Source organism: Acomys russatus, chromosome 5 (genome assembly GCF_903995435.1).
Source record: "Acomys russatus chromosome 5, mAcoRus1.1, whole genome shotgun sequence".
NCBI classification, from domain to species: domain Eukaryota; kingdom Metazoa; phylum Chordata; class Mammalia; order Rodentia; family Muridae; genus Acomys; species Acomys russatus.
In genome coordinates, this window is record NC_067141.1 from 11255864 (window position 1) to 11282074 (window position 26211).

Here is a 26211-nt window from a genome sequence, read left to right on the forward strand (position 1 = left end):
ACATGCATGTGAGTGAAGGTACACATTTACCCAGCCTCGGGGGTGGGTTTGAAGCTAACCTTGAGGGTCTTCCCAAGTTACTTTGTACCCCATATATTCAGACCGAGTCTCTTACTGAACCAGGAGCTTACCATTTTGGCTGGTCTGGCCAACTGCTCTGGGAATTCCTGGTCTCTGCCTCCTGGGTGCTGGTGTTACAGATAGGCTGCTGTGCATGCCCAAAATCAACATGGGTTCCAGTGATCTGAAGTCCAGTCCTGAGACTTGTGTGGCAAGTGTTTGGTCCACTGAGACCTCTCACCTATCTCTTTTAAAAAAATGTTTAAAAAAGTTCTTAAGGAAAAGGTTTCAACTGGTGTGGGCTAACCTTGAGCTTGCTATATAGCTGGAGATGACCTTGAACTTCTGACCCTCTTGCCTTTACCCTCAACCAGGGTGCTGGGTTATAGGTATACGCCATGATGAGTATATGAGGTGCTAAGGATTAAAGCCAGGGCTTCAGGCATGCTGTGCAGTCACCTGCACCTGAGCCGCAGCCCTAGTCTCTAACTTTAGTCTCCTAGATTCTTATGAATTGCAGAACTGATGACTCTGTTTGCTTTGCCTGTTGGGAGCTTAGAACCAGCCCTGTAGTTACCTCCAAGGGTTTAGGTGAGTATTTCAGAGCCAGCCTCATCTCCTCTCCCAGCGGCTGCCCACCTTTTCTCCCATGTTCCCTTTCGCTTGGATGGAACATTTATAAGCTTTCCAACATCAGGGAGGCTATATTTTCTAAACAGTTCACTCAAGAAAGCTACCTACCATTTCCTTCTCAAAAGAGCAGAATTGGTTTATACAAAAGAGGATTTGGGGATGTGTAGTTTTCTGTGGTGTTTGTGTTACTGATTTCTTCTTCACATCCGAGTGGCTTAACTTGTTGCTCAGCCCTGTGATTTTTCATGACCAATTTCCGTTCTTCTTTTCTTCTCTTTCCCTTTCTGCTCACTCTCCTGCTCTATAGAAGCTGGTCAACATTGTATTCTGGCTTCTTAATTTTAATTAATTAATTTATTTATTTATTTATTTTGGACTAGCTTTGTAGACCAGACTGGCCTTGAATTCACAGCCATCTGCCTGCCTCTGCCTCCCAAGTGCTGGGATTAAAGGCATGTGTCACCAGTGCCCAGCTTGGCGTCTTAATTTTAAGATAAGAATGAATCTCAGAGCAGGACATGGTGAGTTCGAGGCCAGCCTGGTCTACAAAGTGAGTCCAGGACAGCCAAGGCAACACAGAGAAACCCTGTCTCGAAAAACTTAAAACTCAGGGCTGGACGGATGTCTCAGTGGTTAAGAGCACTGTCCATTCATCTGGAGGTCCTGAGTTCAATTCCCAGCAACCACATGGTGGTTCACAACCACCTGTAATGTGATCTGATGCCCTCTTCTGGCATGCAAGTTACATGCAGATAGAGTACTCATATACATAAAAATAAATATTAAAGCTGGGCGTGGTGGCGCACGCCTTTAATCCCAGCACTCGGGAGGCAGAGGCAGGCCGATCGCTGTGAGTTCAAGGCCAACCTGGTCTACAAAGCAAGTCCAGGGCAGCCAAGGCTACACAGAGAAACGCTGTCTCAAAAAACCAATAAATAAATAAATATTAAAAAAAAAAAAAAAAAAGAATGAATCTCATCTCTCTTTACTGAGTTCTTTGTTAGTGTGTTCTGGTTTCTCTCCCTGGGCCTAACAGTAAGACCTCCAACCCCAGTTTCTGTCACAACTGCATTAAAGTGATGTTTTCTTGGGAAGAGTAGTCTGGCGGGAAATGTGAAAGGTCTCTTGTGGAATTAGGGAACAGGTAGAAAGGGAGACATAATAATCTACTTTTCAAGCAGAGAGCAAGAGAACCCTTGGGAAGTGGTAGAGCATTTGCCTAGAGTACAAGGACCCAGGTGCTGTCCCGAGCATTGGAAACACACACACACACACACACACACACACACACACACACACACACACACACACACACACACATACACACACACACACATGCACACACACACATACACACACACATACACACACACATACACACACACATACACACACACACACACACACACACACACACACACACACACACACACACACACACACACGAGAAGAAAACAAAAAATAAGGAGAAAGCCTTTTGGAAAAACTGCAGACTCACCTAAGCTTGCATTCAACCCCCAGTAGCTACCCACAATCCCCTTGTGAGCTGATACATAAAAGATGAAGGTAACACCTGTGGCCCTGGTGTAAGAGACTCAGTGACCTTCTTTTGTCTCTCTAATCATGGTGATACTGAAGACTCCCGTGACCCCCCCAGGGCTTCCTGCAGCATCTCGCTAGGGGCCTGTGGTATGCAAAGGCATCATGCATTGCTAGAGAGTCACACAGGTAGCTTGTGACTCCTGTGTGAAGTTGTAAAGACACTTGCAAGCTGGGCATGGTGTCGCACACCTTTAATCCCAGCACTCAGGAGGCAGAGGCAGGCGGATTGCTGTGAGTTCGAGGCCAGCCTGGTCTACAAAGTGAGTCCAGGATGGCCAAGGCTACACAGAGAAACCCTGTCTCAGAAAAAAAAGAAAAAAAAAAAAAAAAGACACTTGCTGGTGCAGCCTTCAGGCTGGTGTGGAACAGAGCCTTCCCAGGATCTGCTTGGGGTCAGCCTTGATGCTTCTTGCCAAGAAGGCCACGCTGAAGCCTCTTTGCCCCTACTCAAACACAGGATGGGACAAAGTGATAGATCAAAGCCTGGCGGTAGAATGGGGACTTTGCCTTTAAGGTAGTTGTTGTTTTTAAATTATCAATATGGGCCTAGTAATGTTTATTATCAGGCCTCTAATTATTATTACTTTAGTACAACCCGCTAGCGATCAATCAAGACACCGACACCTGCTATATTTTAAAATAGCCTTAGTTAACCTGGGACAGGGCAGACATTAGTCCTCTAAACTACTTCCCTTAGTGGGGCAGGTATGGATACCGGCCCTAGCTACATGCCATCTGTTTCTAATAATTTCTATCAAGCTACCTCCCATCCATAATCCCAAATACTTGCTAATGTTCTTCATCTGGGCCAAATCCCCATCCACGCCGGCCATGTGCTTCTCTTCCATCTAACCCATGGCGGCCTTCTTCTCCTCCCGTCTCTCTCTTCTTTCTTCTCCTTTCCAGGATCCTCTCTATCTCTCTCTAAGCCTGGGAACCTTAGCCACACCTATCTTGTTTGCCCTACCCAGGTGGGATGGCTTTTTACTAATTATCATAAAAATATATCAGACCAACCCCCAATAGGTAGTGGAAACCTTTTTGGACTTGAGTGAGTGAGGTTGAGTGACAGGAGAGCATCTCTTTCCTGTCCAGGAGCAAGGAACCCAGATCTGTAAAAATCTGTATAGAGAGATCAGCACTGTGCCATTCCTGACCACAGTCAGATGTCCCCAGTTGCTGTGTTGCCTTGCTGGCCTCCTGCTCACATGACTATGGAGTATCAGACTTGGGCTGCACAGCTTCCCAACTCTTAGTTAGGCAAGCCAGTAAGTGTGCTGGGGACAGGGCATGGGCCCCCAAAAGTGTGGGGCACCATGCTGTGTTGTGGAGCTGTATGTGTGGGGCTGCAGGTGGAAGGGCCAGCTGGGAATGGGTAGCCCTGGTGCCATCTGAATGACAGCCTGCATGAAGAGGCCTTCCTGGAGAGAAGGCCCTTGTGGTCTGCCCAGCCACCTCACTGCCTATCATGGTGGAGTAGGTGTCTAGGCTAGGCTAAGAGAAACAGAACCTTACCCAGCCTGCCCACTCTTTAGCTGTATTTACATCCTTAGCATTCTCCCCTGGAGTGTTTGGTGATCTGACCTACTTTCCTTTCCCACATGCTTGGGTAATTAGCGGCTCAGGGGTCCACAGCATTGCTGGGTAAGGAATGCTGTTATGGCAGCTGCAGTCTTCCCTGAAACCTGAAACCAGGACAGGGAACTTAGGTTTGTTTCTTGGAATGTTAGAGGCACTTCAGACATGCTTTTTAAAAAAATGTCCTCTGTAGTCCAGGCTGGCCTTGAACTCCTGATCCTCATGCTGCTGTGATCCTCATACCCGAGTGCTGTGATAATAGGCACAAACCAGCATGCCTGGCTTAGCTCTCATTTAAAACACAACAAAACTATTTTGGGTGTGATAGAGCACGCCTTTAATCCCAGGATTTGGGAGGCAGCGGCTCTGAGTTTGAGGCCAGCCTGGTCTACAGAGTGAGTTCTAGGATAGCCAAGGGCTACACCGAGAGACTCTGTATGGAAACCAGGCCCAATTAAACCAGTGTGTGTGTGTGTGTGTGTGTAACTTATTTATTTATATGTATATGTGTGAGTCTCATGAGTCCATGTATACCACATGTGTGTAGGACCCCAAAGCGGTCAGAAGAGAGGGATTGGTTATGAGCTGCTGTGTGGGTACTGGGAAGCAAACCCCAGTCTTCTGCATGAGAAGGACCACTGAGCCATCTCTGTAGTCCTTAATTGCATCCCAACCTTTGTTCCCTGTGGGATGCGGAGCCTGGATCACACGGTTTCTCTTGTGGTGACAGGGCTTTGCCAGGCTTGCTGCCCATTAGTAACACAAGAACAAATCATCCGAATCCCAGTGCATAGGCCATGCCTGTAATATTATAGGGGTATTAATATACAGTGGACTGCTAGTTACTTTAGAAACAGTGGAGGAGGCATTTCCTGTTGTATCTGTTGCTCTCTTGGAACATCAGTAGCGTTGGTGACAGTGGAGCCTACCTGTGTGGGCGTGGCCTACCTTCAGGGCCCTGGACTGTGCATGTGTACAGGACGCAAAGACCCTCAGAAGGCCTGTCTGAGGTCAGGATCTTACTGGGATTGTGTCTGAAAGTGGTGGGCACCAGTGATGTATTCCTAGAGAGGGCATACTCTGTTGTTCGTCAGCGGGAGGCCAGAGTGGAGACTGGACCAGGAGTGAGGACCGGAAGGATGCAAGGAGGAGCTAGCATGTGAAAGTTGGGAAGTCGGGGGTACTAAGAGCCACCTGTGTGGGCTTTATATGTGACTGGGGGCACAGGAAAGGACAAGGAACTCCACTGCAGCCTCAGCTCTGGTCAGGGCTCGACAAGAGCCATAGTGCGTGTTTGAAAAAGTCGGGGAGCAGATTCACCAGATTCTTGGTGAATCTGGGCTTTCTTGTCATACAGATGGATATGGATCTGTGATTTGAGCTCAGATGGTTTGGGGGCAGGAGGTAGGAAGGGGATCAGGAGTTGAGTATGTACTCATAGCCATTGTGGGAACTGTGCCTGGGTCCAGCCTCTGTGTCTTCAGGCGTCTGGATACCAGTGTCGAGCCATCCCAAGCTGTCACTGTTTGGAGTCTCCTTAGCATGAGTTCAGGTTTTCTGTCTTTGCTCTCCCCCCCCCCCCCCCATTCTTGGTCCAATCAGTGTATCTGAAGCAGCATGCCTTAGTTTGGGCTGCTGTAATAAAGGCAGCAGAGACTCAGGGTGCAACAGCAAACATCTTTTCCTCATAGTTCAGGGAGCTGGGAGTCCCAGGCCAGGGTATGCATATGAACAAACCCTTTGAGGCGGCTTCTGGCTTAGACATAGCTGCCTTCTCTCAGTGTTTTCATGGGGATGTAGGAGATTGCATGACTCTTTTCCTTTTTATAAGCGCACATTATGAGGGGACCCATCATGATGTTCTCTAACCCTTACCATCTACTATAGGCCCGTCGTCGTCTGAATTCCAGCACACCAGGGATTAGGGCTTCCTTAGGAATTTCAAGAGACACGTGGAGGCTGTTGAGCTAGCCTTTCCCTCCCCTACTTTCTTCAGCTTTGCATTTTCTGTGAGCTAAATTACCAAACCTGGTCCAAATCGCGGGCATAGTCAGAATCAGAAAGTATTGATTAAAGGGTCTGAGTGGCTCTTCAATAGAGACTCACACAGTGGAAGTTTAGCCGTCGTCAACTTTAAAGGTGCCCAGCTCTGTCTACCATGATTAGGGGCACAGTTTTAATATCAGTGAGGCGATGTTATCCACCATGCAGTATGCCACTGTATTGTAACTGTGTGGTTGTTGAGGTTCTAATAGAAGCACTTGACTGTGTTACTGTAATGGTCTTCCACCCGGGTAACATGGTCCTTAGAAAGGAGGACCTGGTCCCAAGAGTTCATGGATTGTGTTTAGCTTAATTTCCCAATGCCCTCTCAGAGTATTATGTCCACTTTTCTGTGTCAGGCGGTACTTGCACGCAGCCTGCGGTTACCACCTTCAGTTCAAGAGCATATAGCATATAGCCACTGGGGGCGGGATTTGAACTCTGTTGTCAAAGCCTTCACTTTTGGCAGAAACCCCCTACTCAGGGTCAATTCATTCTGACAGCCCTGTTGTGCCATACACAAACCAACCCCAACAGGTTCTGGTTGTGACCCTGTCACCCTAGCTCTGGGAGTCCCAGCACACCAGTCAGAGACAAGGAGTGGCGAAGGACGGAGTTAATTGACGTGGCGATGTTGGGCAGAGCAGAGCAGATAAAGGATTTGGTATCTCCAAGCCTGTCCTTGTTGGATTGGTGGGGACGTTGATATTTTATAAAGAAACAAAAGGGAGTGGGGAGTGGCCAGGAGAGGAGGGCTGAGTTCCCCTCACTTGTCAGGCCAGGAGGCCATCACCTCAGTTCTTCCTGCCTGGGGCTCTGAAGACCTTGCTATCACTGTTGTCCCTTGAGAGTGACAGTCTGGGTCCCATGAAGTGCTGCCCTCTCCCTTTGAAGGGAACAGTCTGGGTCTCAGGAAATGACCCCCCATTCCCAATGCAAGCTCACCATTGGGGACTGTCCGCTTCTTTAGAGGGAGATGTGTCCGGAAAGCCCCACCCGTGCTTGGGGGTCATTTGTCATGAAGATATCAGTCGATCCAGACTGTAGGGTCTTTGTGGCAGAGTGATTATAGAAGCAGAAAGTCAAAGAGGCAGAATAGAGCCAGCGAGCGACAAAATGGGGTTAGTTCAGCCTGGGGCCTGGTACTCTCTTTCTGCTCTTGTATTTTCCTAGTGTAACCCAACTGAAGTCTGTACACTACATGCCCAGGGAAAGGTCCCTTCCCCAAGAAGACTACATTAGCATTCATGATTTTTTTTTTTTAACTACACACTGTAAGCAGCCGGGTTGAGAGGACCGTGACCTTCTCTCCCTGTCGTGACTTGTGCCTGTCCCCCTCATATCGGTATACTCTGAAAAGGGGGAGTCATCTGGCAAGAATGTCACATTGCCAGCTGTGTTCAACACTCCCATTCAGCCGGATATCGTGAACTTTGTTCACACCAATGTGAGGAAGAGCAACAGACATTCATATGCCTGTCAGTGAACCAGCAGGTCATCAGACCAGTGCTGAGTCTTGGGGTACTGGCAGCGCTGTGGCTCGGATTCCCAGAGTTCGAGGTGGTGGGACCCACCGTTCTGGCCAGGGTGCCTTTGGAAATGTGTTGTGGGGGCTGCATGTTCGTGCCAACCAAAACCTGAAAACCTGGCGTTGTTGGCACCGCAGAGTGGACACAACCCAAAAACGATAGGCCATCTGTTCTGCTCTGGCTGCCTCAGCCTTACCACCTTTGGTAATGTCTAAAAGCATTGAGGAAGTTCCTGAGCTACCTATGGTGGTTGAAGATGAGGTTGAAGATTACAAGAAGGACCGAGGAGGCTGTTCAGCTTCTTAAGAAGCTTGGAACGAAGCCGGGCGTGGTGGCTCACGCCTTTAATCCCAGCACTCGGGAGGCAGAGGCAGGCGGATCGCTGTGAGTTCAAGGCCAGCCTGGTCTACAAAGCGAGTCCAGGACAGCCAAGGCTACACAGAGAAACCCTGTCTCGAAAAACCAAAAAAAAAAAAAAAAAAAAAAAAGAAAAAAAAAAAGAAGCTTGGAACGACATCAAAAAGGTCTATGCCTCTCAGAGAATGAGAGCTGGCAGGGGCAAAATGAGGAACCAATGATGAATCCAGCGCAGGGGCCCCTGCATCATCTATAATGAAGCTAATGGTGTCGTCAAGGCCTTCAGGAGCATCCCTGGCATTACTCTGCTTAACGTGACCAAGCCCAACATTCTGAAACTGGCTCCTGGTGGCCATGTGGGGCGTTTCTGCATTTGGACTGAGACTGCTTTCTGGAAGTTGGGTGAGTCGTACGGCACTTGGCGTAAGGCTGCTTCCCTCGAGGGTAACTCTAACCTTCCTGTGCCCAGGATGATGAACGCAGACCTTAGCAGAATCTTGAAAAGCCCAGAGATCCAAAGAGCCCTCCGAGCACCACGCAAGAAGATTCAGAGTAGAGTTTTGAAGAAGAATCCACTGAAGAACCTGAGACTCACGTTGAGGCTGAACCCTTACACAAAGACCGTGCACAGGAATAGCACTCTTCACCAGGCCAGAAATCACACACTCCGAGTGAAGAAACTGGAAGCAACAGCACGGGCAGCCACGTCTGAGAAGTTTGCTTCAGAGAAGGGGACTGCAGACAAGACGGCTGCCCCTGCTAAGAAACCAGCAGCTGAGAAGAAACCAGCAGAAAAGAAACCTGCCACAGAAGAAAAAAAAGCCTGCTGCATAAACTATTAAAATTTGTTTCATTCCATAAAGAAAATAGAGGCAAGCCTATTTGAATAAAGACCTAATCAAAGATGCAGTGGAGAACAACAAACAAACAAACACCTTTGGACACTAGGATAAGACTCACTAGGATAGATAGTGGAATAATTTCTCCAAGATTTCCAAATACAAATGGACTGGTCCTTGTAAGTGTGACTTTTACTGGTTAATTCTCTCATAATTATTGTATATTGTTTATTATATTTAATAGAAAGGGGGAGATGTACGGAGATAAACCTGTTTTTGTTTTGATCCCAAGTATGGGATGGGGGAAGAGAGCAGGATGTTTACTACTTAGATGTGAGAGAGCAGGATGTTTGGAGCTTGGTTGTTGCCAGCTGAAAAACATCCTTGAACAGACTGAGAGGGTACAGGAGCCTGGGTGCTTTGTTGGGGCTTGGTATCGTCTGACTGACCATCACTCCACTTCGGGGCTCCTAAAGAGAACTGCTCCAGGGAAGGCTTCATGGCTTTGGGCTCCGGCTGAGGCTCCAGGTTCCGGTTGCTCCACGTTCCAGCAGCAGCTTTGGTGGGACTTGCTGGTCTGCTGAAATCCTGTTGACTACACCAGGAGAATTGTTCCTAGGAACTGACACCCAGGTTTCACTCTTGTTTTCCTTGATCTCCTGTTCCTCTTATTTATGCTAGTTGGGTTATAAGGGAGGTACGCTCGTTTAGTAAGTTCGTAATAAAGTAAACTTGTTGAGGTAATTGAGCCTACACCACTACAGATGTGGGGGTGGCGGTTGGGATCTGTTTCAATAATACAGAGCCCCTCCTCCTCCTTAATATTGGATAATTAAGTTGCAGGATCCTTGCCACCAGATTGACGCCAGGGAGGCAGGTTGTGGGGGTGCTGCCTTGCAGACAGTCACCTTCCCCACAAGACTGGCAGTATCTTTTGCTACTTTCATTTAAATACAGACGAAACCTTAGTGTTTCTGGGGATCTCATGTCACTGATTTCTGGGAAGCCGTTTTGATAGGGTAGTGTTTTGACACAGAGAAGAAAGGTGAGCCCAGGAAACTCAGCTGGCCCTCGGGCTTTTTACAGCTTGTCATGAGCAAGCAGGACCTCTAGCTGTGCTGGCCTGGGCAGACGTCCTTAGCCACACTTTTAGAAAACAGGCAGCATATTGCATGGCATCTTAAAATGTGTTGAGCCGCTTGATTTTGATTTTCTTGGGTGTGTTGATCAGTTTTTCTTTGCTCTTATTCTGGACCAAAATGTACACATTTGCTTGTTATGAGCTAAGTGGTACGGGCAGAGGAATTATAAAACAGAAGAATCCTTCCACTTTCCCATAGGCAGTTGTGTTGGAATTTGGTTGCAGTTGTTTAGGGCTCAGAAAGCTGTCCCACCAAACGGAAGGCGGAGTTTGCCGGGTGCTGGTGGTGGTGGTGGTGGGTGGCTGCTGGAGGTGGTGGTAGGTGATGGATGTTCCCAAATCGCCAGCACCAGCAGGTACAGGAAGTTGGAGTGCTTTTCTACTAGTCTCCAGTGAGAAGGTTCAAAGCTCAACTGTGGAGACTTTCAGAGCTGGAGCCGGGCCTGGCTAGGTCCCAACAGGGAAATGGGGTCTGGCTCCGGGTGTCCCCAGCATTTATTTATTTATTTTTGCTTTTTTTGTTTTTATTTTTCGAGACAGGGTTTCTCTGTGTAGCCTTGGCCATCCTGGACTCACTTTGTAGACCAGGCTGGCCTCGAACTTACAGGGATCCGCCTGCCTCTGCCTCCCGAGTGCTGGGATTAAAGGCGTGCGCCACCACGCCCGGCCCCCAGCATTTAAACCAGCCTGTGTTTAGGATCAGAGACAAACCTTTTATATGTTTCTCGCAGCTACCTTGCCCCTGTACATTCTTATTATATGAGGGGCCTGACTCAGTAGTGCCGCCTGCAGAGTGCAGGGCATGTCTTTGTAGAAAATTCTTCTGGGGCCAAAGTGTGCAGATGCAGCCCTGAAGGTGGCCCTGCCTTTTTTTTTTCTATCCAGCTTTCCGAACCTCCGCAGACGTTGTCAAACTATGAAGGTATCCTAGGAGGCCTGGCTTCGATGGGTTGGATCATGCCAGGTCACTGCTCCTGGGACAGACTTTGGTCCTTTCCCTGATCTGTGGTCTGAAGAAAGTTTAGGTGTGTGGTCCTCAATTTTCACTGCATCCTGTGCTACTAGTTCTTGCGTCCCTCCTACAGTGGTGGTTGGGGCGGGGGGGGGGGGGGGGGGAGGTAGGAGGGAGGGAACAAGAAGGGACCTGTTTCCAACTCGGTCAATTGCTAGACCACCTTGCCCCGCCCTTTAGGGGCCTCATTTAGTCCTCGAGCAGTGCATTTACATCTCAAAAGACACACTACACTCGCCTGCAGTCTGGGCTTAGCGGGGACGCTTGCAGCTTAGTGTGTGAGCAGAGGGAGGGTCTTCACCCTCCTCTCAGCAGTTTCTGGAGCTTTGTGGAGATGCGGGCGTCAGGCCGCTTGGTGGTGGTGACATCATCAAGTCCCAACACACAGGCTGAGCAAGGGGCTTTAAGAGAAAATCCTTTCCGACCACGCCAGTGCTTGGGCTCACACTCCCTCCTTTCAGGCAGCTCCACGAGCATCGGCCACACTCACGCGCACACCTAGGCGCGCGCCCGCCCGCTGTACTCGCGCGTGCACACTTCCTTGGTGCTCGCCCTCCCAGGGCCGGCTCCGGCCTCTAGCCGCAGCTCCCAGTCGCCGCCACCACGGATGCCAGCAGCTGCTCCCATCTGCAGTGCAGCAGCCCCGGCCGCTGGCCGGCCCGCCCCGGGCTGGAGGAACCGCACCAGGACGCTGGCCCTGCTCGCGGCTAGTCTGCACGCCAGGGCTCAGCGAGGATGGGAGGGTCGCAGTCCCTGCAGCCAGCCCCAGCCAGTGACCTGAACCTGGAGGTTTCCGAGGCCATGTAAGTGCAGTGCTCTGCCTCCCGGAGCCCCCGGGGGGAGGAGAGGCTGCCCGGCTTTGTTAGTGCTTTTCTTCCCCCATGCGGTACAGCATGAAGCCTAGGCTGGCCTGGGAAGCCTTGCAAGGCTTTACCTGGTGGCTGCTGCTTGTAGTGTTTTGTGTCTTAGCTGGACTTGAGTATCTTATAGTCCCAGGATACTCCTGGAGCAAAGATAGCCCCCTGGAATTCGGGTTTGGTTGTTAAACAGCAGGGTGCATGGTGGGGGCTTGCGCGTTGTCAGCATCTTCCTCTTCACTAGCTCCCCCTCCCCCTGGTATTTCCTGCTAGGGGACCGGAGGCATTAAGGAGAGAAGGCCTCCAAGGAGGAGTATTGTGCATCCCGGAAACAGCGCTGGGTTAGCTACTGGCATGGCAGGACAGATGGCATGGAGCTCAGAGTGTGTGTGCAGCCGGGCTAGCCCAAGCATCACCCCTGTACTCTCCTGCTGACACTGAGGACAAGGCCGCTTGCTATTATTAGTAAAGGCAGCCAAACAGCCTTGTCATTGGTGGAGGCAGTGCCTGACTATGCATCGATCCAGGAATCCGATCTTTGCTCTAAACCACAGTGCTAATGCGCTCAGAAGTGGGTTTTTATCCTGATGAGTGTGTGTTACAGTTGGTGTTTTTGTTATGGTCGTCTGCATTATGAACGTAGGCTTCCTTGGGGGATGGGGCTTATTGACTAGGTCTGCCTACCAGGTCACAATTCAGCAAGTAAGGCTGCTGTCCAAAGTGGGCCTGCTAGTCACCTCCGAGGTCTGCCCCCCCTCCCCTTTCCAAAGAGGAGACTATTTCTGGAGACTTGAGGGGTGAGGGTAGCAGAGCAGTGTGGGTTCTTGTGAGTATTAGATTTGTAGATGAAAAGAGAGCAAGGACTGGTCTGTGTGTTGGAGAAGGGTTTGGGTCGCATGGGAGGCGGGGGATGGGGGGGCGTCCACCCTTCACTGGGCTTCAGTGAGAAGCTGGACCCATGTGGTGATGTAATGCTGGGCTGAGTCTCCTGGTTTCTCAGGCTCCGGCTTTTGAACAGCCAGTCTTTCTGTGGAGCAGGTGTGCATCGTCCATTCTTTGTCTTCATCCCCGTAACTCGAGCATGTACTATCTTACAATGGAGGAGCTTTGTGTTTGGGAGTTTTACGGTGCGAGCCTTGCGCTGCACTGGCCTGTCCGTTCAGGTGCAGTATTGTTAATGCGTGGAAGACTCGTACTTCCTTGTAGGACTCGAGAAAAGAAAATTTCAGCCTTGTTTCCCCCCCTCCCCCGCCCCAATCTCTGAATTGGAAATCAGTGACAGACACCGCTCTGTAGCAAGCACAGCTGACACCTCCCCAAGCACTGGAGGGACCAGAAAGGATAATGTGTCCCCAGCCTTGGGAAAAGGTGCTCTTCAGCGTAGGGAATGAAGCTCCCTGGTCCCTAAGGCTGAGTCTGGAGAGACTGTTAGGTAGATGTTCTTTTAGTTAAGTGTCTTTAGGGGTCTGTTCTGTGGGGACAGTGGCAGTAAAGTAAAAGTTCAGGCCCAGAGGCTACCTGGGGAGGGAAGCTCTCATCCAATATTTTCGTGGTCCACTTGTTTCCATTTTTACCACTTGAGGTTTTTGAAATGTCTTGGAGTACAGAAATTAAGATGGTATATTTACTTCACAAAAATCCCACCCTCTGTTACCCAACATAGTAGAAAAGCAGAGAGAGGGAAATAGTTTGGGAGACAGTGTTCCTAGTAGCTAGAACCTTCGCAGCCCCTCTGAGTAATGGGGACACTTGTTTCCACTACAGATGCACTCTGTCCAACCTTGAAGTTAGAAAACTACCTTAAGAAAGCAGCTCTTCCCTGTGCAGGCGTGGCATTTTCATAGCAGTGTGTATGAAAATGCATGCCCACCAATGAGACAGGAGCACCACAGGCTTCCTGACAGAGAAGTGCCTCCACCATCGTAAGATGATGTCAAGGGTTCAAGGTCGAAGGTGAGGTGCGCTCACCTACTGCGAACAGGTTCTTTTTCTTGGGTGAAAGCCTGCATTACAGAGGACCACACGTAAAGGTGAAACCGAAAGAGGACCGGGAAGTGACCGGAAGGACTTTGTTTGAAGCTTCTCTCTTAGATTTCAAGTTCGGGTGTTAGTAGTTTTTGTAGTCCCAGTCAACAGATTTGTCCACCTCAGTGAGCCCTGGGATGAGGGAAGTGAGGTAGAGGGTGAAGGTTTGAGGTAGCCGGTCCCTTGCAACCCCAACGTGGTTAAGCAGCAGCCTCTGACAGAAGTGCAGTCTCTCAGGCTCTTGGGCTCCATTGCAGATTCAGATCTTCTTTTTGACCAGTGCTCATTAAAGACTCCTGTGTGGCTTGGGGTAGGGCTTGAGAAGGCCTGGGCCTGCTGTATCCCCTCTGTCCAGGTCTTTGTGAAATCCCTGGCTGCTGTTCTAGCTGCTCCTTTTCTGTCTGGGAAGGAAGTTCTCACCGCAGCAATAACCACTTCCAAATGGAAAAAAAGGGAGTGCAGAGTTGGGGCAGGCGGGGGTGGGGGGGAAATGCCACCCTAAAACACTTCTCATGGAGGATGAATGAGGTCTGTTGATGAGCCTCATATTCGTCCTTCTTTCTAGAGGGAGCCCCTGGGAATGCAGCTTTCTCCACGTGAAGCAGCAGCAGGCACTTTGTCATCAGTTCCAGGGACTTCACCACCTTCTCCTAACCCGCCTCCCCTCACCCCTCCCAAAGGCAACCATGGCAGCCAGTGCAGCCTGAGACAAAGCTCGCAGGGGTTAGCTTACAGGGCGGGCCCCTGGTAGACTCTCAGAAACAATTTGCAAACATGGAAAGCCACAGGACTGTGGTCCCTGGAGGAGCCAGAGAGACTGGAAGGTTGAGCATCAGCAGAGAGGGAGTAAAGACAGGCAAATAGAGAGTAGAGGTTTAGGGGCTGCCAAAATGGCTCACCTGGAGAGGTGCTTTCCACCAAACCCGAGGACTTGAGCTGGCTCCTTAGAGTCTACATGTTGAAGAGAGCTGACTCTACAGAGTTGTCCTCTGACCTCCACATGTGTGCATGACACACACACACACACACACACACACACACACACACAGAGAGAGAGAGAGAGAGAGAGAGAGAGAGAGAGAGAGAGAGAGAGAGGTAAATAGAGTAAAAGTTTGAAATGACAGTGTTTTACTATGGATTCCAGACAGTCTAAGTTTCAGAAAGTATTTTTTACTTCGGATATTATTCCTGTGCTTACCTAGTAGTCCCCCCTCCCCCATAAGCTGCAAAGTTGTCTATTGAACAGAGTGGGTGCAATCTTGAGTCCCAAAGTCTCCTTGTAGGTGTCGTTTCTTCTGCCATTGTTCCTAGATAGCTGCACCCTGGCTCTGTGGCCCAGTGCCCAGATTCACAGAGTTCTGGTCCTTTACCATCTTGGAGGCTTCCTCTATGGGGGCACCGAAGGGCAGTAACATCCCAAGGCCTTCCCAGCAACTCCTAGGCATGCAAGGAGTCACACAGAGACCCCCTTTCTGCTGGGGTCTTGGATATGGGGGCGGAACCTGTTACCGTAGTGTTTGTTGGTTTGGGTTTTAATCAAGTATGAATGACTCTGCAGGTGAGTGTTACATCAAAGCCAGGAGAGTATGGGTCAGTGCCTCTCCTCCCTAGCCCTGTTTCTACTAAATACAGTCTGTTTCTATGACTATATTATTGGTTGCCTAGGAAACTACATTAGCCTAAAATATGATTGGCTCCTCTTGTCAGGTGGATTACTGGAGCTAGGGCAGTACTTTGGGTCAGCAAAGGGTGCAGACAGTTCCTTTCTTACCCCTTAAGCTTAACAGCGTGGAATTGGCATTGAGAGCAATTGTCCCCCGAAAACCAATTGTTCACAGACCTCCTGCTTTTGTTTCAGCAAGGGGAGACCCACTGAACACAAAGACCTGACTAAGTCAGACCTGCCCTCACACGCCCATCCTGTATTGGCTGCTCTTGCTCAGATGACTTTACACTGTTTATATTTATGAATTCTCTTAGCAGTTGTTTCTGCAGGGCAGGTGGGTGCAGTTTGTCAGCGCCAGACGTGGGAACAGAGCTGGCTGAGGCAGACTCCGTGCCATGAGGGACACGTTCTTTACTTAGTCTTGCTGAGGAGACTCAGATTCAGCGGAAACTTTTGTGCAGTCTCTGTCAAGCGTTTTCTTTTCTTTTCTTTTTTTTTTAAGACCGTGTCTCGTGTATCCAGCCTGGCCTCAACCCTGCTGAGTAGCTAAGGATGACTTTGAACTTTTGCTCTTTCTGCCTCCACTTCAGTAATGCTGGGATTGCACCATACCTCGCTTATGGAGTGCTGGCTATGTGGTCCTCTTGCATGCTAGGCCGGCACTCTCCCAGCTGGGGTATATCACTAGTCTCTGCAGGGCTTTTTGTTGTATTTTGTTTTTCTAGACAGAGTTTCTCTCTGTAGCCCTGGCTGGTCTGGAACTCCCTCTGTAGACCAGGCTGGCCTCTCTGTAGGCCTTCTTTGGTATAGAAATATTACATTCATTAACCTTGCAGGCAAATTTTATAGACGAGGAAACTGAATCTTCTGTATCGTTTAGTGACAGGGTTAGAAAACTAAAAAGGGTCAAGTGGTAAGTGACTCTGCTCTTACAGTGCAAAAACTGCTATAGAGAATACATAACTTACTGTTCCAATAAGACTTTATTCATAAAAAGCAGCCTTTGGGCTATAGTTTGCTAATGTCTATAAAGATGATTGATACAGAGCTCAGGCCTGTGTGTCCTGCCTCTGCCTAGTCTTTGAGACATCAGTCTATTATGTGCTGGAAGCTCCCTCATGCGTGCCTTTCCCCCTGGGCCAGCATCCTTGCCCAGCTTCACGCCTCGTCTCCTCTTGGACTTCGTATGGAGATCTCAGGCTTACTAGGTCCAAGAACTTTGATGCCTTCTTCCTCTCAAGAGCAAGACAAGGCTGGGTGCCTACTGCTCAGAGATTGGGGTCCTGCCTAGCCTGAGAACCTCCAAACAAGCAGAGATAAAGAGACTGGAAGAAGGTTCGGTAGGTGAGAGCTTGTAGAAGTCTTAGTCTCCTCACAGTGGGGTCAGGTGGAGCCTTTGGGAGCCAATAAGGACCTGGGGGACTTGCATTCTTAGGAAAGAACCCCTCCCTTTTGTATCTGTGAAGCCCATCAAGACATGCCCACCTATGGGGCAGGAAGAGAACCGACCCTCACTTGTACTGCTGAGGCTTGGCTTTTCCAGGCCCCAAGGCCACGAGAAATAACTTTGTTATTTTGAACCACTCATCTTGTGATGCTTTGCTTTAGCATCAAACAGACTAAGACAGACAGACATTCTGAGATCTTCCACATCCCATAACCATGTGTCAGTGCTGTCTACCTTGGAGCTTCCTGTCACCAGGGCTCACAGCAAATGAGGAGTTTGGGGGGCATCTCCAAGACAGGGAAGACCCCTCTTTCACCTGTTCAGTCTCTGGGGTTCCCTTCTTCCCAGAGTCTGGAGCTTTCAGGTGGTTTTGGAAGACCATGCCTGATTCTGGCCCTTGAGTGCCTTTTAATTCCACAGTCTAGACTCTTCCTGAGGTATCTGCCCTATGTTGTCAGCCCCATCACAGTTCCTTTGGCCAGGCCTCATTGCTTCCCCACTCACTGGGTCACCATTATAAACTTTAGGAGGCACTGTGCACCACCACACCTGCCCCTTCCAGCTGCAGCTCCCACAGTGGGTACCTCCCCCTCTGCCCCCTTGCCTCTCTCCCCAGCTTCTTCTAGAAGGAGGCGGCTTTCTTTTCTTAAAGCTCTGAAGTTCTGCTTGCTAACTTGCATATTTAGCAATCTAGGTCACTCTGGTCCTTTGGTTTTTAATATATCTCTGTCTCTCCCACACTGTGTGTGTGTGTGTGTGTGTGTGTGTGCGCACGCTCATATATATGTGTGTATGTGTAAAAATGAGTGAAGATCAGAGGACATGTGGGACTCAGGTCTCTTCTTTCACTAAATGGAATCAAAGGATCAAACTGAAGTTGCCAGTTTGGGTGGCAAACATCTTTACCAGCTGAGCCATGTTTCTGGGTCTTAGTATGTTTGCAGGCAATTGGGACACGCAGCAGCACGATGCTATCATTTCTTCCTGAGTAGGAATGAGCTGTAAGCTTGCCATAGGTCCTTGAATGCCCTCGAGAGCCACAGCCCAGCCTGTTTCAGCAAGTCTTTTGTTAGGAGCCATCTTCTACACCCAACCACTGTCTGCTCTGAAGTGTAGTTTCTACCTTGTTCACCAGGGAGGCCCTCAAGGAAATGCAGGAGTGCCACACAATTATTAAAGGCACAAACAGTTCTCAGGTTTGTTTTTGTTGTTGTTTTGTTTTTTTAAAGATTTATTTATTTGTTATGTATACAGTGTTCTACCTGCATGTACACCTGCAGGCCAGAAGAGGGCACCAGATCTCATTAAAGATGGTTGTGAGCCACGGTGGCTGAGAATTGAGCTCTGGTCCTCTGGAAGAGCAGCCAGTGCTCTTAACCTCTGAGGCATCTCTCCAGCCTCAGCTCTCAGTTCTAAGGCCACCCAGATCTCCCCATGTAATGGGTGTGGAACTTCAAATGACACAAAGGCCACTCAGTGACACTCTGCAAGGCAAGAAACACATGTGAACTCTTCCTTGCCTTTTCTTCTTTTTTCTTTTTAATCTTGACATGAACCTAGATCTCGCCCCATGCCTCACATTGGACTCGCTCTACCCCCTGCTACTCCTCATCCTAATACACAGATCCTGACTTCCCAGTGCTTGAGCCAGGCTCAGTGCTCATCCACTTCACTGGCCCTCCAGGCACCTTCAGGGCCCTATCCTTACTCCTTCTGCCTGCTGCATCTCTCATGGCCAGCAGGGTCTGTGGAAGCATTACTTCTTCCACACTGCCCTCCTGTGCTGCTCTCTAATCTGCTCACTGACTGAAGACTCCATGGTACTCACAGCCCATGTACACAGAGTAGGAGTCCGCCAAACAAACAGTATCTAAGAACTGCGGAGTTGGAGCCGTCAGCCTGAACTGGGAGGTGTAATATGCAAACCCAGACGAGACAGGAAGGGCAGACAGACGGCACCCTGAATGGAAGGTCTGTGTAGGCAGGTTTATAGGGCTCAGTGCCGTCCTCTCCATCCTCACTGAGAAGCCCTGTTCTTAAAAACAGCTCAGAAGAGGAACTCCAATGGCATCTTCCGGCAGTCCATCAGCAAGTCAGTGCTTTTCTCTCTTTCTGCTCTTTTAAAAATCACCGTTGCCCAGGATCTCACTCCCATTCACAAGATAAAAATACCAAGGTCCTTCTAGACTGGAAAGTGGAAGCAGGACAATACAAGTGTACCAAATGATTAGCAGCTTTGCCTTTTATATCTGTATGAATTTGGTGATTTGTTGTCCATTACTGCACTGAACTTGTGGGGCTGTGTGTGAGGAAGCGCTTGAGCTGCCAAGGGCCTTCCTTGAGTTCCTAATGTACCACTGCAGCTTTAGGCTCTACTTCATAGATACTTAGTATGCCTTCTCTGCAAGTAAGTAGTTAAGTACTGGAGAAAAAGAGATTAGAAATATGGCTGCCAAGGACTAAGACAAAGAGGACGGGAGATGCTGCTCAGACTTGCAATTAGACTGGGGGATTGCATTGAGGGCATCTGTTCAGTGTAGTGACTGTAGACTTCTCAACCTCTGGGCCAGGACAACCCTTTCACAGGGGTCTCACGAGATACCCTGTATTTATCAGATAGTTTATACTATGATTCATATCGAATTTACATTGCAATTCCTAACAGTAACAAAATTATAGTTATGAAGTAGCAACAAAGTAATCTTATGGTATGTGTAGGGGGCAGCACCACAACATGAGGAACTCTATTAAAGGGTCGCAGCATTCGGGAAGCTTGAGAAGCACTGCTCTTGCAACTTGCCAAGAATAGGGGCTAGAGAGATGCTCAGCAGTTAAGGGCACTTGTTGCTTTTGCAGAAGACTCACGTTTGGTTCCCAGCGCCCTCATGGCAGCTCAGAACCATCTGTAATTCCAATATAGACAAAGATGATATTGATATAAATGATGCAGATACAGAGAGAGAGATAGAATTTTAGCTGTCCAAAAGAAGACAAGAAAAACCGCCACCAGGGTAAGATTTCACAAGTAATTTTACCTTCACGGTCCTCAGACAGGCCAGTGCAATTCTCTCCCTTATTTTCAACAAAGGCAAAAGGGAAGGGATGCCAACCCCACTAGCCCATTGTCATAACTGAAGTTGGCAGCCCACACTGAATGGCACTGCCACATGCTTATGGACAATCGGCTTGAGGCCAATGTCCCTATCTACTGGACAGCAGTAACGCTGACGGGGGACAGGCTTGTCTGTGTTCTTTGGGTGTGCTCTCCACACTCCTTATCTTTGGAGCAGTGGGTCAGACTGTCTGAACACTCTGGGCTCCATGCCACCTGCCCTGCTGACCCAGGAGCCCACAGGTCACAGGTATGACCTGCAGTGACACTTAATTGGAGAAACAAAGAGGAAACTCAGACCTTCAGTTAGGAGAAAAGGGTGCGTGTGCTGTCCACTCTCACACAAACATGGCTGACAACAGCGACATGGCGTCGCACTGTGAGTAAGGCCAGAGAGAAAATTCACTGACTGTGGCCACTACCTGGCCATGGCTTCTGTCCTGTCTGTGGAAGCAGGCAGCTGGCAGCCCCAGGGCCTTGGAGTTTGGGGGCAGCTCCAGACTGTGTAGTCATCTGGAGAACGAGAGCTTTGGAAGTGGTCAGCACTCAAGGTATGTCAGGCAAGAGCAACACAGCCATGCCCCGCCCCCTCCTTTTCTTTCTTGAATGTCTGGGCAGGAGAGATATGGAGAGCTATTACATCTAGCCTTTATACTGCCTCTCCTCATCTATCAGCAGCTGAGCACTGAGGTGGCCAGCTTTCACGCATGGCCTTTATTTCTTCTTTTATTTCTTACCCATAGAAAGCCCTACTGAACCAAGGACTAAAAGGCTGTGGGGAACTGCTAGAAGCCCCCAGCATCCCTAAACCATCCATTGCCTTTCCCTGCCCTTTGTTTACTTCCCTCAAGCTTTTCTCTGGCACCCAGAGATGCTTGCTCTGGCAGTTGGTGCCAGGCTGGCTTCCTGTGGTTCTCCAGTTAGGGCAGGAGACAGGTAGTGGGCTGTAGACTGGCTTTTGTGGACCAAGCAGAGGCCCAAGACCTGATGCCTCCTCTTCTATCTCCTATCTGGTCTCAAGGTCAGAAGCTGGGGCTCAAAACACCCCCAGCAGCTGTTAGAGGGGTGACGGGCTTAGAGAGCCAGAGAAGCAACTCAGAGGCTCCATATACAAAGGCGGCGATGTTAACCACAGAAGCCTGAGGCTTGAGTGTTTGGTGTTTCTCTGTGGGAGATCCAGTTTTCTAAAACCACGGTGGCAGTTACTCTGGTGAAATCCCACTCAGCAATCACAGGAGACTTAATTTCTTTTGCTTCTTTTCTTTAAGTCCCTTTGATTTCATTTCCTACTTGCGACCAAGGCCACGGCCATAGGCAAAGCCCAGATATCCCTCTTTAGACACTGCCACACCGTGGCCACACCTAGGCTCCTGGTCACGTGGCCAGCCTTGCTTAGAGCACACAACTCAAGCACTGGAACTGGTGGCTAAAGGTAGGAGTGCCCCCCAAATATAAAGAGGCGCCTCACATCCACCCCAGGTGGCCTCTGCTTAACCTCTGTGCACTTCTGACCCTACACAGCTCCCCAAGAGACTATGCATACTCTCCCAGCAGCCCTGTACCCCAAGAAAGCCATAGGGCCACTCATGCAAATAAATGCGTCTTCAAGGAGTCTCTCTTAAAAGAATCTGGCATGACTGACCAGTGTGTACATGGTTTCCCTAAAGCAAAGCTAGCCTCTAGAGGGAAAATACTTCCAGACCACTCCAGGCACCTCCCTGGAATGTGGAACAAGGAACAATTAGCCGTTTCCACCATGGCTCCCACAGATGACCATGGTAGGGTGCAGTCTTTGAGCTGGTTGCTTCTGAAGCTGCCGCATCTGAACCACATTTGAGGAGACTCTGCTGATGACTGGGTTCCTCTTAGTGGCCAGTAGGAGCAGAGAGCAACCCGTGTGGTCGCCTCCTGCTGGATGTTCTCCGCCAGCAGTGACAAGGCTCAGCCTGCAACCCCACCCATTGACACATGTCTGCCTCCCTTAGAACCAAACTCCAATATCCTCAAAGAGACAAAAAGAGGGAGAGAGAGAGTCAGCAACAACTCAAGCTAAGACTCAGTGGTGGAGGGCCCGAACCCAAGCTTGTCATTTTTAGCCCCAAATAAACTACCCACTCAGCCATTTCTTGCATGGGAAAGATGTCTGCTTTAAGCTTGCCAAAGATACAGTGTGTCTAAGACTGTGGTTTTTAGCAGATTGTATGTTACAGGGAGACAATTGAAGTCACTACCTGGTTCCCTGTGAATCATGGTCAGAAACCTAGGAGGGTTTTAAAGACAAATGCTGCGTTTCTTGTGAGGTGAAAACAACTTAATGCTTTTAAAAAAAGGAGGGGGGGGTAGAAGGAAAAAGTCTGTAGGAGTGGGATGTAGCTGGGTGTCGGTGTCCTCCTAACACGCTGGCATGACCTACAGGGTTGTCCAAAGCTAGCCCTGGAGGGAAGACACTTCTGGACCATTCCAGGCACCTCCCTGTAATGCAGAGCAGGACAGTTTTAGCAATCTTGGGAACACAAGAGGGAGAGCCCCTGCATCTCACGGAGTGTGCAGCTGTCAGCACTTTGATTGCACTCGGCTGATTATAGGCAGGCTGGTGACATCGCTCAATGGGTAAAGGTGCCCACCCCTAAGACAGAGAGACCCATGTGGTGGAAAAATAACTCCTTCAAGTTGTTCTGTGACCTTTCTGTGTGCACCATGGTGTGTGCCCCATACCTCACTCACGAATAAATAAATGCAAAGCAAAACAAACTAACCAAATAGTTAAAACATGTGTTTTGCCAGTCTACAAACAGTGTCTTTGAACAATAAGAAGACGTGGGCCTTAAATCCTTTGTCCTTTCCTTCCAGTTTTTTCATATAATGAGAATGAAGAGATGGCTTGCAAACAGCACACTGAAGTGAGGCAGCTTGGAATTGTACATTTTTATGGGGCATTGTGCACCATGGTGTACTTTCACATTCTTTTCTCATATATAATACAGTTTAGTCAGCTCAACCTCTGGCTCCTTATTACAAATTCTGAACTGATAATGGATAAATTAAGTTACTTTCTTACATATATTACATGAGTTAGTCCTGACAGCTTATGGAAGACAGCTACAATGGTTATTAATTATAGAATTGAGCACCTACAGATTTGTCTCCAAATGTGGACAGGCTACTACCAGCCTTGGGCCTTAGTTTCCAGGTCTAGATCAGGAGCGAAAGTAATCAGTTTCTTGGGATGCCCATGGGATCTGTGTAGCTGTAGGGTGAAGAATCATAGAACTGAGCACCCCATTTCATTTGGATACTTAGTAAGAACTGTAATCAGACAGGAAGTGCCTGGCATTGTATACACTTCTTGAGAGGCAAGGGTTTTTCCTCTTGGGTTCCCAAGATGAGGCGGCCCACTGAAGCTAAGACCCAAAGAGCAAAAGAATGGATCGTCAGAGCTAGGAGCTAAGGTGCCAGGCTGAGGGGAGCTATAAAGAGCCAGGATGAGCTGCGGGTGGGATGGAGGCTGGTGGAGGGCACACACTGGTTTCTTCTCCTTGGGAAAAACGCATAGACAGAGAGGTTGAAGTCTACCAGGAGGCCTGGCATGTAGGCAGTGGTAATAATGACTGTTGGGACAAGTGAGGAATTATGAAGCTACTGAGTTCAAACAGTAAACTCCATTTGCTCTGAGATTATCAGCTGGAGACAAGATGCTGGTGTGAGGACAAGGACAGACAGTGGGACCAGTGACTGAAGGTGAGAAAATGACTGGATTTCAGACACATGTAGGCAGTGAAGGTAACAGGTGTCGGGCGGGGGGCGGGGGGCAGTAATCTCAGGTTATACTTCGGGTGAGTTTTGACTAAAATAATTTACTTTTATTTGCCATATAATTGACACAGGAAAGAAAATACTTGCATAATTCTAAGAGAGTCTCAGTTCCTTATATTGCCAGTTTGTTTAATAGCAAGTAAAACACCAGAGCCATATTCAGTGGTTTAAATATAATGACTGATAAGTCTCCTTGGATTTCAAGTGCATGTAACAAACTCCAGTGAACAGATGCAATTCCCCGTTGTCTCAAGGTTAAGGGCTTCATGACAATAATCCGAATGAGTGGGTAACAGACACTCCTAGCTGACCTGCCAGCAAACTACTCAGCTGCATTTGAGAAGTGTAAATCTGACAGTATGCACCTGGCCACTGCTCTCGTCAGGCTTCTGGCTCTACAGGCGCCAGGCATCTTGTTGGTTCCTATGACAGACCTTAAAGGCCAGCTCTGTGTTTTCAGGTTCTCTGTTCCTTGCATCCAGGGTAGGAAGTGTCCATCCCCCACAGTGCGCATGCTATTTCAGGGTGATGCTTCTGGCTTTAGCAGAAAGTCCATGCAAGTTGAGTTAAATAATAAGAGGTTACTTTTTTTTTTGTCTTGGGGGAGGGGGGCCGGGTGGAGTGGGCGAGCATAGGCATACTCATTTGTGTGTGCGCATGGGCACATTTTATTTATTTATTCTTTTATTATGGGGAAGTACACATCCCGTGACACCCATGTGGAGGTCTGATGACAAGCTGCAGTTGTCAATTCTGTCCTACCGGTGTGGATCCCAGGCCATCAGGCTTGGCAGCAGACACCTTTACCTGCAGAACCATTCCCTGGGCCCCTTTCATTTACCTACATGTTTATTCACTGAGCTCCTTGCTTCTGAGGTGGAGAAACACTATCTCCCCAGTGCTGGCAGTACAGATTTGTGGGTACTGGCAGTCTTTCCAGGTCCTTTTTTTTTTTTTTTTTTTTTTTAATTTAATTTTACTTTATTTTTCTGAGTTCATTACAGGCTATGTTGAACAGTCATGAGGATCGGGAAAAGGAAAGCATCAAGTTTTGGTTCCCCTAGCTAGGTGAAAGGTGTCCTTGTTCTAGCATGGACTGAGAAAGCAACAAATGTTAGCCAAAACAAAGTCGGAAGTCTCCAGCTCTTGCCATTTTCATGGGTAGATCTGGGTACAGGTTCTTAATGTAACTCTGTAGGGAGTGCAGGAAGCCCTAAAAGAACAAAATCCTGTGTGTGTTTTGACACAGGCACAGCCATGCTGTGGACTGCAAAGCCAGCCAATTGACCTAGGAGATAGTGGCAAAGCCGTTCCCCATATGGGTTAGGCTCAGGAGACTAGCATAGCCTTTCTCCAGAGTCTAAGTGCTAATGGATGACTGAGCCAGGACTAGCAACTGCAGTTTTCCCCTTGGGATGAGCAGCCTGAGACCGCTGGCCTACAGAGACCTCCTTCTGAGACTAGCCAACTCCTTCCCTTTTCTGTACCTAATAAATATGCTGAAGTTCCCCCTGCAGTATTAGGAACTCTGATCCCAGCTTCACTGTACAGGTGTCTGTATGTCTGTCTTTTCTTTATTCCCTCTGTCTTAGTTTTGGTTTTAATGCTGTGAAGGGACACTATGACCAAGGCAACTCTTATAAAGGAAAACATTTCACTGGGGCTGGCTTACAGTTTCAGAGCTTTAGTCCATTATCATCATGGCGGGAAGCATGGCGGCACGCAGGCAGACATGGTGCTGGAGAAGGAGCTGAGAGTTCTAGATCTGGATCTGAAGGCAGCAGAAGGGGACTGTGTGCCACACTGGGTGTAGCTTAAGCATAGGGGACCTCAAAGCCAGGCCCCAGTGACACACTTTCTCCAACGGAGCCACAGCTATTCCAACAAGGCCACACCTCCTAAGAGTGCCACTCCCTATGGGCCGATCATTCAAACACAAGAGTGTGGGGGGGCCATGCCTATTCGAACCACCACACCATCCCAGACCCAAGCAGTAAGGACCTCAGCACAACTCCTTGAAACAGCTCCACCCAGTCACTCTCCCACTTAAAGCAGACAGGATGAACTAATCAAAGAAGTGCAAAAGGACGCGAAAGAATCAGAAGCTAGAGAAATTCTCAGAACTGCAAGACCCAAAGTAGTTCGAGCTGTGTGGAGATGGGCAGAGGGGGGAGGAGGACAGGTACCCGACTACACGAGGGGGGGGGGGGCAAACAGTTGATTCTGTTGATGTGGACCGTGACTGTGAGTCTCCGTAGGGTACAACTCATCCCCTCCTGCAGAGGTGAGGTGAGAATGCTTTTGGAAACTGAGGGCACCAGGGGGACCATGGAATAGTTTACAGTTGGCAACTGTGTGCTCTTAATGTACAGAGCCTCTGTCATGCGCTTTGTTTTTGTTTTTGTTTTTTGTTTGTTTGGTTTGGTTTTTACAATGCTAGGAATCAAGGCTTCAGCAATGCTAGGCAGATGTTTTACCACTGAACTACTCTTCATCC

The 26211-nt window shown here is 48.9% G+C and overlaps 1 protein-coding gene and 1 pseudogene across 3 annotated transcripts in view; both read left to right on the forward strand.

Annotated features, from left to right (window-relative positions):
* Positions 1 to 7237: 7237 nt before the first annotated feature.
* LOC127188787 (60S ribosomal protein L4-like) lies at positions 7238 to 8644 on the forward strand (annotated as a pseudogene).
* Positions 8645 to 11108: 2464 nt separating this feature from the next.
* Tacc2 (transforming acidic coiled-coil containing protein 2) overlaps positions 11109 to 26211 on the forward strand; it is a 75413-nt gene continuing 60310 nt past the window's right edge. The window contains exon 1 of one of the 3 annotated variants that reach the window (XM_051145425.1): positions 11109 to 11597. In XM_051145425.1, the coding sequence (XP_051001382.1) occupies positions 11530 to 11597 (68 nt within the window). In that variant the 5' untranslated portion in view covers positions 11109 to 11529. The remainder of the gene's footprint in view (positions 11598 to 26211) is intronic. The other 2 variants (XM_051145426.1, XM_051145427.1) reach the window with 2 other exon arrangements.